This window comes from Erithacus rubecula (genome assembly GCF_903797595.1).
Source record: "Erithacus rubecula genome assembly, chromosome: 9".
Lineage (NCBI taxonomy): Eukaryota > Metazoa > Chordata > Aves > Passeriformes > Muscicapidae > Erithacus > Erithacus rubecula.
The window spans coordinates 21,506,559-21,517,900 of NC_136660.1; the positions used below are offsets into that span (position 1 = coordinate 21,506,559).

The window sequence follows — 11,342 nt, forward strand, 5'->3', positions numbered from 1 at the left end:
ACGCTGGCGGCGTGGCACCGCCCGGCAGGGCGGGGTGCTGGCAGGGGCGGTGGCGGCCACCGCCCCTCGGCGGGACGTGGTGGGGAGCGGTGTCGGTGGACAGCGCGGAGCCAGGTGAGCGCGGGCCGCGGGTCCCTGCGCCGCCCGCCCCGCCCGCACCGCTCCTGAGCACGCACCGGGCCCGTGAGCGTCGTCACGCGTGTCCCGGTGGTGGGGCGTGCGTGTATCAGTCGTGGGTGCATGAACACACCGCGCTGTGGGTGCATGAGCCGTGGGTGCACGGACACGGCGGGGCGCGGGTGCATCTCCCGCGGGGACAGAGACACGGCGGGGTATCGGTACATCGGGGCGCGGGTGCATCACCCGCGGGCGCGGTCACACCCCCGGACACATTCCCCAGGTGAGGTGTGCGCATCCGCCGTGGGTGCGTGGAACGGGCAGTTGTCCATGCCTTTACCGGGGATGTGTGGTTCCGCGGGGTCGTGCACCCCTCGGCAGCTGTGCGGTTCGAGCGCGCTGTCCCGGTTTCGGCGGGCGCGGTAGGTGCAGGCTCGGGGTGCTGGGAGCCCACCGCGGGCGGCTGGAGGGCTCGTGGGGTGCTGTCCTCCGGGTGAAGTGCCACAGCCCGCGCTGGCCGAGCTCACAGCCCGCCGTAGCACCCTCTCCTCCGCCTGGCATGGCCAGGCGTGCTGCAGGGTGGGAGCCGGCGATGCGCTCCCGGTCCTTCCCATCAGCAGAGAGCACTGTTCCGTCGCCGTTCGCCTTCGCTGGGACCATTTCTCTGGACACAAAGCCCTGGCAAGTTCCTGTTGTGCTCCTAAATGCCGCGTCCTGCTGGTTCGTGTGGTTCAGTTCCCACCTCTTGGGTGATGCACAGCAGACAAACCCCGCTTAGATGCTGGGATGCCCTTCCCGTCGGTGACACTGCCGGAGCTGCAGCAGCAGCTGCTGGAGAGGCAGCGCCCGGCCCACCTGTGAGACTGTCTCTATTCTAGTGCCTTCCCTGTGTGCTGGGGAGAACTGTGCTGCCTGGCAGGGCTCTGTGAGGTGTGCAGGGCTTCACGGGCTGCTTGCTGTTGGCAGGCAGGTTTGCAAACCCTGGGTAACAGAGCAAAGACCTGAAGCCCCAGGATCCTGTCTCTGCTGTCCCTCTTAGCAGGAGTGGCCTCTCATACCTGGGGTTGACGTGGGTCTGCCCATTCTTGATGCTGAATCTGGAAACCCCACAAGCTCTCTGTTCCCTCTCCAGAAGAACTGCACTTAACACAATCCAGCAAGCATTTCCTCTCCAAAATGCTTGTTTCTGCCTGGGACTGCTCCAGCAAAACTGAGAGTGGCGCCTGGCCTGAGTCTGCACAGTGCAGGACCTCTGGGGTTCTGCTGGAGTGCCATGATGGAGGCAGCCAGTTCCTGCCACACTCTTCTTCCTGCCACTCACTCACATTTCACAGGGCTGTGACCCCCCATGGGCTCACATCTCCCCGAGCCCTGCAGTGGGGCGGGCAGCAACCCGAACCTGGCGGCTGGGGTTTCAGAGCCTAGGCAGGGCAGCTGTGCTCCTGGGGTCATGTCCTCGTCTGTGTTGTCCCCTAGCAGAGCTGTCCCCAGGGCAGACAGGTGCCTTTCTGCGAGCTGAGAGGATGCAAGGGCTCTGGGCAAGCTGAGCTGCTGTCCCTGCCCAGCAGCTCTCTGTGCCTCTTTCTGCCAGCTCTTGTCCTGCTGTGCCGGAGGCTGTTGCCATGACCCTCACCAAAGGCTCCTTCACCTACTCCAGCGGGGAGGAGTACCGCGGCGAGTGGAAAGAAGGTGAGACGTGGCAGGAGGGAAAGGTGCCGTTTGTGTTGCGGGACAAGCAAACCCCACATCTCTGCTCAGCTTTGCACTGGGGCAGGTCCCACCTCTGTCCAGTGCTGCCCATTTCTGCTCTCTCTAGGTCGCAGGCACGGCATCGGACAGCTGACATTTGCTGATGGCACTGCTTATGTGGGGCACTTTGAGAACGGGCTCTTCCATGGCTGCGGCGTGCTCACCTTCTCCGATGGCTCCAGGTGGGCATGGCACTCCTGCATACACCTCCCCTGGCATTCCCACTTGCTGTGGGGAGCTGCTGTCTCAGGGGATCCTCCCACACAGGTACGAGGGGGAGTTTGTGCAAGGCAAGTTCAATGGCGTTGGAGTCTTCACCCGCTGTGACAACATGACCTTTGAGGGCGAGTTCAAAGGCGGGCGTGTGTATGGCTTCGGTGAGTGCTGGTGCCATGGTGCAGGCATCTGCACGGCCCCTGCTCAGCACAGCCCCTTCCAGCATCCCCTGTGTCCCTGGCCCCATCCCCAGTGGGTGCAGCTCCCTGTCGCTTCCCTCTTAGCCCTTCCCTCCCGTCCCCAGGGCTCCTGACCTTCCCTGATGGCTCCCACGGCGTGCCCCGCAACGAGGGCTTCTTTGAGAACAACAAGCTGCTGCGGCGGGAGAAGTGCACGGCCATCATCCAGAGGGCCCAGGGTGCCTCCAAGTCTGCCCACAGCCTGACAGCGTGATGGTGCCCCACATCCCCTCCCACCAGAGCAGAGACCCCCTACTTGGGCACTGCCTGGCCCTGCTGGCCCTGGAGAAGGGTACTGGCACTTCTGGATGCCTTTCTGCCCTTCATCCCCTCCAAGCGTCCTCCTGCCAAACTCCTGCCGCTGGAGGGGGTGGGACCCTCTGCTCTCCACCCAAGTGCCCTGGGGTGGCCATGGTGCCTTTTCTTTCTGGCTGTAGCCCTGGCACCTGCTGGAGCAGCAGAAGGACAGGGTGACAGGCGCTAGGCCCCTCTTCCCCCCGGGAGGACTGTGGACCACTATGGCTGCTAGCCAGCTGCAGAGGATGGAGCAGGGGGGTAGAGACTGGTCCCTGACCCCACTGCCAGGGTGCCTTGGCTGGAAGCTGCTGACTGAGCCATGTGCCCCAGAGGGGCAGCTCCTGGCTTACTTTGCTGCCCTGGTCCTGGGGGCAGAGTGGGCACCCCTAGCATACTGTGGGCTGCACCCTCAGCTCTGGGTGACTGACTATCCCTCTGCATCCCCAGGGTATGGTGATACTGTGTCCCCAAAGAGCCCAGCCCGCTCTCAGGGCCAGCCAATAGGCTGTGTTCCCCTCATCCCTGTGCCAATGCACCCATCCACTCACTGCCTTGGGGACAACAGCAGCAGCATCCCCACCAAGAGGGACTGGGGAGTGCCCAGCCTGATGCATGTCTGCGGCACGCTGGTGGAGAACGGCAGCAATGTGAGCGAGGAGAAGGGTCAGCTGGAGCCTGGAATGAGGGACATGAGCAGGGCTGTGGGGGCCAGGGCAGGGTGGGAGGGGATAGAGGTATGGCATAAGGGCAGGCATGGGGCACACAGTTCCCCATTTTGCCCCCCACATGCGTCCTTCATCTCCCCACTGCATGCTCACCGTCCCCCCGGTGCGGTCTGGCTGGCTGTGGCACAGGGTCCCGGCGCTGCAGGGGCTGTGCCCTCCCTGCCAGTCTCTGCCTGCTCTGGGGCCCGTGCCTTGCTGTGACCCTGCCTTGTGCTGCTGCCTGCACAGGCCTCAGCTGAGTAAACCATGTTGCCAAACACCGTGCCATGTCTTTTTTGCTGGGAGCAGGGGTGGCATGGGGGCCTTGCACAGACAGGACTGCAGACACAGAGAGGAGATGGCAGGTTTATTCATGGCACAAGGATCTACCCCTTCCCAGGTGAAGACAACAGGACCCTGGGGGCTGGCAGGGATGCAGGCTAGCCTGGGGTTGCCCTCCTCTACCCACTTTGCTCAGTACAGCCCTGTCCAACGGGAAAGAGTAACATGGGCAGACCTCTCCTGGCCACCTCCCAGTGTCCCCAAAATGTTCCCAGTTCCCAGGGTCTCTGACTCCTGTCCCTTCCCGGTGTGGGAAGGGGCACTTGGAGAGCACCTCACAACCAGCCATTGGCAGTGAAGGTGCTCCTCAGCTCTTCAACCTGGGCAGGGCTCAGAGGAGCCAGGGGTGCACGGCAGGGACCTCCATAGTAGCCAAACCACTCCATGGCCTTCTTCAGCCCTGGGACCCCAAAGCGGCGGGTGACCTGTGGGAGGGAGGGCGTGGAGACTTTCTGGCTTTCATGGGCCAGCACAGTCTCTGGGCTCTGCTGGGCAGCCCCTGCTCCTTTGCTCGCCATCACTCCCCATGTGGGGCTGCAGGGCTGGCAGGCTCTGAGGTGGCTGCAGCGCCCCATGGAGTGCTCACTGTGGGTTGGGGGTGCAGAGCACACCTGCACAGGACTCTGCACAGGAGCTTTGTGGCACATTGGACTCTGCAGCAGGGACAGGCCACTCCACAGTGGGATGAGTGAAGGGCCCAGGAAGGAGTAGTTCTCACACACACACACTGCTGCCTATAAATAGCCAGCAAGGCTCTCCCAGAGGGTCAGGCAGTGCCCAGTGCCAGTGGACCAGCTGTATTAAGGCTGTTCCTTAACATGACAGGGCTGGCACTTCCCACCTTCTCGTCTCCAGCCCGTCTTGCCTTGCTGGCCAAGATGTTTTGCCATCCTGTCACTCTGAAGCACCCCTCTACCTGCTGTAGCCCCAGGGACTTCCATTCTTTGTCTCTACCGTGGCCTGGCACCCCCTCCCCTCAGCATCCCAGGGGTTCTGCCTGCTCACCGCCATGTTGGGCTCAATGAGGCGGTGCTGCAGGTCACGGGCCTCCTGCCACTGGCCCTTGCGGCACAGATGGTCCAGCTGACACAGTGGGTCACCCAGAACATTGGCGAGGGCACACACACCCCCAGAGGCACCTAGAGACACCAGGACACATTGGCATCTCAGCATACTATGCCTAGCCAGAGCTTCCCAGTCTCCCTGCCTCCCCCTGCCAGTGTCCCCAGGAGTGCCCCCAGCCAAGGTGTGGCACTTACCCACAGCATAGCTTGCCAGTAGGAAGCTGGCTGATCCTGCCAGAACCTGGAAATCCTCCTGCCTTGTCTTGTGGACCATCAGCCCCATGCGGGTGATCTGGGGAGAGACATGCTATGCCCCGGGACAGGCATCACCCAGTCCCCCTTGCTGCAGGCTGCCTGCTGGCAGCCCTGGGCTCCAGGGAAGGGCTGCAAGTCCCAGTTCCCCATTCCCAGCTAAGTCCAGGTTTGGTGGTAAGCAGCCCTGGGAAAGTCCTGCCCCACTCACGTCCCCACCGCTGTCCTTGATCCCAATGATGTTTGGGTGCTGAGCCAAGGTGACAACAGCCTCCATGGGCAGGTCCAGGCCGGTGTTGGCAGGGACACTGTACAGCACCACAGGGATGGGGGATGCGTCGCCAACCTGCAGGTGGCAGCCAAGCAGATTTCAGTAGCTGAGGTGGGTTGGGATACACTGGACATGTGTGTCCTGCTGCCCCAGCTGGGGTTGCTGGCAGCACTGGACACGGCTCACCTCTGTGTAGTGATGGACCAGGGCAGCAGTGGTCATGGACCCCCGGTAATAGCAGGGTGTCACAACCAGCGCCACATCAGCCCCTGCCTCTGCCATGCTGACTGTCAGCTCCACAGTGGCCTGAGTGGTTGGGGAGGAGGCAAAGTGGTGAGGAGTGCTCCAGAGGGGACACATGGCCCCTGCACTGCCCCCCACACTGCCCACACAGGCACTCACATTCACAGCCCGAGCCAGCCAGCAGCAAGCGGTCCCTGGGCAGAGCCTGGCGCACGCAGCTCACCACCTCCACCCTCTCACGGGGAGCCAGGTATGGATACTCCCCATTGGAGCCCAGCACCACCAGCCCTGGAACACAGATGTGGGGAGGGCAGGGCTCAGGCACAGGAGAAGGATGCCAGGACAGTCAGGTGTGCCTGTTACTCCCTTCTTTGCTGCTGGCACCCAGGCAGAGCTCTGCAGCCCACAGTGTGCCCTCTCCTGCCTGTGTCTTTGCAGTCCCAGCCTCCTGGCCAGACGAGGAGACTCTGGAGAACATCCTTGTGAGGCTCTTCTGCAGCTCCTCTCCTATCATCTTTTGATCCTTGGCAATCAACAGATACATGTCCCATGAATTTTTGAGTGTGCAAGGGAGTTCAGTGCATAGGTTCAAGCCTGCAGCTATATGTGGAGCACCTGTGCAAGCCTGCATGTGTGGAGTGTGTGTGCAACACGTGCAAGTGTGTGGTGGGGTTGTGCAAGGACACACTTGTGTGCCTGGGACGTGCCATGCAAAGGGCCCCAGGTGGGTGACCTGAGGGGTTGCCAGCCCCAGAGCAAAGTGCAGCTGGAGGCTGAGCACCCTTGGAAAGCTGGCAGCTGCCTGCATGCTGCCTGTGTGGCAGGCAGGGATCTGAGGGGAGCCTGCGTGGAGAACAGCGGGCAGCGCTTACCTCGGAAAGGGATGCTGGCATAGCGGCGCAGGTTCCCCTCCAGCTGGGCATAGTCCACCTCCTGAGTGGGTGAGAAAGGAGTGGCCAGCGGTGGGAAGATGCCCCCAAGGTTGAGTGAGGGCTCTGATCCCCGGGGAGTGCTGAGCCCCCGGTGCTGCCTGCGGGCTGCCCAGCGCAGAGCTGCCAGGGCAGGCCGGAGGGAGGAGGTGAGGAGGCTGCTGAATGCCATGGTGGCTGGGTGCTGCCGCTGGCTGTGCTGCTTGCCTTGCCGAGGGGCTGTTAATGTTTGACTGGGCACGTGAGGGACCCGCAGCCCTGCTGGGCAGATGACATGGGGGTTGTACCAGATGACCTCAGAATGTTCTTTCCTCTTCAGGAGATGGCTGCTAGGAGCTCAGAGTCCCTCCAGGTGAGCTTTGGCCACCACAGCCGTGTTTTCCCTTCTGCTTGCCAACCCTGGCAGCCATCCCTGTGCTTCGTACAGGGCTGGGCTGCAAGGCCAGGGAAAGATCAGTCATTGTAAGCAGGGCCAGGGCTTTGGTCAGGGATCACCTGATCCAGCTGTCAGTGTAGGGTCTCCTGTAAATGGGTGAGTGTGAGCGTTTCCATATAGGGAGCAGTGAGCACTGCACTCAGCATGTGTGCAAAGGGACCACGTGTCTCCCAGGAATGGCTGCAGCAGGAAAGGCAGAAGGACAAGAAGCCATCCAACCCCACTGAGGGTTGTCCAGCACTAGTACAGCTGCTACTTTCTGGCATAGCCCCAGCCTCCAGCACAACGTGGATTCAGGTTAAGCTGTCCTCCATGTATTTTTCCTCCCTGAGCTTGCCCAGGTGGAACTCAGAAGGACTGTGAGCAATCGGTGTCCTGCAGTGAGGAGTCCTGCCCTTGAACCACTTGGAGTCACCAATACTTGAGTCCTAGTGATAGGAGGCAGGGCTCATCATGCTGCCAGATAACTCTGCTTCCAGGATAACCCAGCTTTCCCGGGCCCATCAACTCTGGTGCAGGCTGCCCAACCTCAAAGCCACCTGGAGCCAAATGCTGCTCTTTGCTGACTTTTATTGACACAGAAAAGCCTTGTCTGGATCCAGCTCCTTGGAGCTGAGACCAGCCCCTGGTCCCTGCCTGATGCCATCATGCAGGGACCTCCATTTCCCCCTGTGGCTGCTCCTTAGTCTCCAGTGCCTGGCGTGTATCCACCTGCCACTGCTGCACCAGGTCTGTCGGGGTCTTGCCAGCCTGCAAGAGTGGGTAGAGAGAGGCTGGGCACAGGGTGGTGCAATGTGGTGGAGCAGCAAATGGCCTCAGTGCCGGCCCCACACACTCACCTCATTCTTGGCCATCATGTCAGCCCCATGCAAAATCAGCGTTTTGATGATCTTGTAGCGACTGAGTCGTGTGGCATCATGCAGAGCTGTGTCACCTTCCTGTAAGAGACACAGCTTCACTGGAGATTGTGGTCCAGAGACAAGGACCCTCTGCCTGTCCCCAGCACTGCTACCCACTCCCCAGCACACCAACCTCCACACGGACAAGGGGGACAGGTCTGGCTATGGCTGCAACCACCCTGGGGCAGGGATATGTTTCCAAATGTGCCTCACTGTGATGCTGGAAGGCTTTGGAGGGGTTAACAGAGGGAGTGGGATCAGTGTTGCCCCCCAGCGGTGCCTGCATGGCTGCAGCACTCACCCTGTCTGGGGCATTGATATCCACCCCACAGTGGATGAGATGCTCCACAACATCAAGGTGTCCAGTTCGGGTGGCCACGTGAAGGGGTGTGCTGAGCAGCTTGAGGGGGGATGAGATGGACATCAGGGGGGATCTGCACCCACACCTGCTAACCCAACAGAGGGTCAACTCTGGTACTCCAGAATATGTCCCTGGAACAGCCATGTGACCTGCTCTGCCCTGCTCACCTTGTCCTTCACATTGAGGTCTGCTCCGTGGTCCTGCAGCAGTTTGACAGCATCCAGGTGCCCCCCTCGGCAGGCCCAGTGCACAGCAGTGCAGTCCAGCTGGACATACAGTGCTGTGTCATGGTGGGGGACAACCCTACCCTATCTGTTCCCTGCACCAGCAGGTCCCCGTGCTTGAGCTAGACTGGCAGAGCCCTGCCTGCAGCCACCTCCATGATGGGGACAGCACAACCCCACTTCAGAGTCCCCAGTAAGCCCCCCTGCTGTAGTTCTGGCTGCAACACACCCAGATGCTCAGACCAGCATGCAGGTGCAAGCAGGATCCAGCCTCACCCGGTCCCTGAAGTCAACAGTGGCCCCACTGTCCAGCAGCTTCTGCAGGATTTCCACGTGTCCCTCCAGCGAGGAGCGGTGCAGGGCTGTGCGGTGGAACTGGGGGACAGGGTGGCACATTGGCACACAGGTACATCCTCCCCTGCCCAGTCTGTACCACCAGCCCTGTCCCCAGGGTCCCAGCCCTTGCTCACAGCCATGGTGGGGCATGGCTGCAGGACTTGGAGGCATGGCACAGGCTGGGGGCAACCAGTGGCTGCCAGGGATGCTACCTCATCACATGTGTCAGGGGAGCCACCATCTGCCAGAAACTTCTCGATGACATGCATCTTGCCCTGGACAGCAGCTCGCAGGAAGGTCTCTGGCTCCACAGGACCCTCCTGGCAATGGGACAGGCTCAGGGCCGGGGGAGCACAGGGGTGCAGGAGAGGGGACAACATGGAGGACCCCTGGCCTGCTTCCCCAAAGAGATCTCTGAGTGGGAGGGTGACCCAGGGGCTGGCCTGTGGGTGATCCAGCCCCTATCCCAGCAGCCCCCCTCCCGCACCTTGGGACCCCCTGACATACAATCTCCAGGGGCTCAGGAGGAGGAGCGGGCTCAGGGGTGGCCGCCCGCTCTGCCCGGCGCTGCCGGCGCTGCTTGCGGAGCTCGATGAGCCGTTGGATGCTCCCCACGTCGATGATCTCCCGCCTCAGATCCACTGAACTCCTCCGCACCTTCTCCTGGCCCTGGTGAGTACACACAGTGCCCCGTTTGACTTGTCTGTGACAGCCACCCCTGGCCACCCCACACCCCAACCCACTCACCTTGATGGCCTCAAGGCCCCAGTTCCTGGGGCCACGGCGTTTCTCCTCCTCCAGCTCAGGCGTGTTCATCCGCTCCACGGCCGGCGGCTCCCGTGCACCATCCCCTCTGAGTTTCTGCACAGGCACAGTGGGTGCTGCAGGGTCTTGTCTGGGCATGCAGCAGCCCCACTGCCTCCATCCTCAGCTGACCAGGGAAGGTGACTCTGGGCATGGCTCCACTTGCCACTGAGGTCTGTGGGGCGCTTGGCAGCCCTTGGGCTTGCGCTTGCCTGCCCACCCTGTTTGGTAAGCTAGGCACATGCCGGCTGCTCAGTTCTGACCCATGGGCTAGAGCTGCCGGGTTGGGAACTTGATCCCCCCCAAGAGCCCTTGGACACCTTCATCTATCACCCAGGATGGCAAGGTCAGTGACAGCCTCCTCTTGTTCAAGTCACTAAGGATGGACAGAGTAAAATGGGGGCTCCTACTACAGCCCAGAAAAGTTCCCCTGCCCTATGGACCCACCTCCTCCTTCTCCTCCTCTGCCAGCTTCTGCTCGATGAGCTCCTTGGCCCGTTCCACATCCAGCTCCATGTCTGCCTGCAGTGCACAGTCCTATGCAGAATATGTCCTCTTCTTCTTGCTACCACAGGCAGGGAGTTCCCAGTCCTGGCTCCTGGCGCTGCCGGCAGCTTTGCTGGCTGTGGGGCTTTATGCTGCTGGCCCCTCTGTCCCACAGCACAAGGGCACCAACAGCTGTGGCTGCTCCACATGACTGGGGCAGCTTTGCCATGAGCTCACCCTCCTGCTTTCTGGTGGCCCTGACTCACCTCTCCAGCCCTACACCCTCTTAAAGAGACCCCCCCACACACATCCTGGGTTGGCCAGGACACCTGTGCTTGTTATGGGGAGCTGCGGTGTGCAGAACCTGTGACAGCCAGTCAAGAGAGGCTCAGCAGAGCAGGGACATGATTCAGGGTCATTCCACAGGCATGGCACCTATGTCTGTGCCACCCAGCCTAGGCAAGCAAGATGCTCCCATCATCCCATCTCTGTGCAGACGCTGCTGCAGCCACCAACATTACCCGAGGCTCCCTGGCACCTTGGGCAGGGCAGGGGCCTGGGGGCGGCCTGCCTATCCCAGAGGGAGGCAATGAGTCCTCTCAAGCCTCTCAGCCAGCAGCAGGCAGCATGGAATGTCAGGAGTCATGGCCCCTCTGTGCTGCTTTAGAGGATGACCTCAGGTGTGGAACATTCCGAACAGCCCTGCCAGGGTCCCCAAGGCTGCCTGGCCTCCCCCACAGCACATGGCAGGCTGACAGCAGGAGACTGGCCTCACGTGGGGCCAACAAGCAGAGCTGACAGCTATTCCCGGCAGCAGGAACATTGTTCAAGCCTCCTGAGCACTCCCCCCTCGTAAGATGAGGCCAACACTGCCTTGTGCTGGGACAGTTAATGCGCTGGGCACCATCCACCAGCACAAGACTGAGGGAGGGAGGGACAGCTACACGTCACTGTTACCCTCCTGGGCAGCTCCCAGGGCCATCCTTGGGTGTCCTGTCCCAGGGGTGCCACAGCCTCCCACAGCAGAAAGGCACTATTTTCACCAGGGCAGGCCATGGTGGCCATGAAGGTAGTTTTGGGACTGTTCCCATCCACAGACTGTCCCACCTAGTTCAAGGGCAGACAAAAGCTTAAACCTCCAGAGGGTAAGCACCAGGAAAGGGAGGTGGTGACCCCACACTGAGAACCAGCTGGGATGACAATGGAACAATGCTGGAGAAGGGTCCTGGCAGGCAAACAGTCCGGGCTGGCAGGGCAGGTCAGGGTGGTACTAGGGAACAGATCTGGGGTGTCCAGGCTACCCTTGACCACCCTGTGCCCATTCTGACACAGAAGCAGATACAGGACAGGCAAGGGACCTCCCACGGCTATGG

At 61.5% G+C, this 11,342-nt stretch overlaps 3 protein-coding genes across 7 annotated transcripts; 1 reads left to right on the forward strand and 2 right to left on the reverse strand.

Moving 5' to 3' along the window:
- The first annotated feature begins 21 nt into the window (after window positions 1-21).
- MORN4 (MORN repeat containing 4) lies at window positions 22-3,603 on the forward strand. The gene is made up of 5 exons (XM_079312677.1): window positions 22-114; window positions 1,709-1,806; window positions 1,934-2,048; window positions 2,134-2,243; window positions 2,387-3,603. Exons 2-5 carry the CDS (start codon window positions 1,740-1,742, stop codon window positions 2,533-2,535), a joined length of 441 nt encoding a protein of 146 aa, XP_079168803.1. The 5' UTR covers window positions 22-114; window positions 1,709-1,739; the 3' UTR covers window positions 2,536-3,603.
- A 132-nt stretch (window positions 3,604-3,735) lies between these two features.
- On the reverse strand, window positions 3,736-6,725 carry HOGA1 (4-hydroxy-2-oxoglutarate aldolase 1). The gene is made up of 7 exons (XM_079312670.1): window positions 6,367-6,725; window positions 5,654-5,782; window positions 5,438-5,565; window positions 5,192-5,326; window positions 4,924-5,020; window positions 4,670-4,803; window positions 3,736-4,089 (listed from the first exon to the last, which is right to left on the reverse strand). Exons 1-7 carry the CDS (start codon window positions 6,593-6,595, stop codon window positions 3,940-3,942), a joined length of 1,002 nt encoding a protein of 333 aa, XP_079168796.1. The 5' UTR covers window positions 6,596-6,725; the 3' UTR covers window positions 3,736-3,939.
- A 147-nt stretch (window positions 6,726-6,872) lies between these two features.
- On the reverse strand, window positions 6,873-11,238 carry ANKRD2 (ankyrin repeat domain 2). 5 transcript variants are annotated; one of them, XM_079312666.1, is made up of 9 exons: window positions 9,931-11,238; window positions 9,427-9,540; window positions 9,187-9,348; window positions 8,892-8,999; window positions 8,620-8,718; window positions 8,287-8,385; window positions 8,060-8,158; window positions 7,699-7,797; window positions 6,873-7,609 (listed from the first exon to the last, which is right to left on the reverse strand). In XM_079312666.1, exons 1-9 carry the CDS (start codon window positions 9,997-9,999, stop codon window positions 7,505-7,507), a joined length of 954 nt encoding a protein of 317 aa, XP_079168792.1. In that variant the 5' UTR covers window positions 10,000-11,238; the 3' UTR covers window positions 6,873-7,504. The 5 variants fall into 5 exon arrangements, with proteins under 5 accessions (XP_079168792.1, XP_079168791.1, XP_079168793.1 ...); XM_079312665.1 differs by having other exon boundaries at window positions 6,873-7,632; XM_079312667.1 differs by lacking the exon at window positions 8,287-8,385 and having other exon boundaries at window positions 6,873-7,632.
- Between the last annotated feature and the right edge of the window lie 104 nt (window positions 11,239-11,342).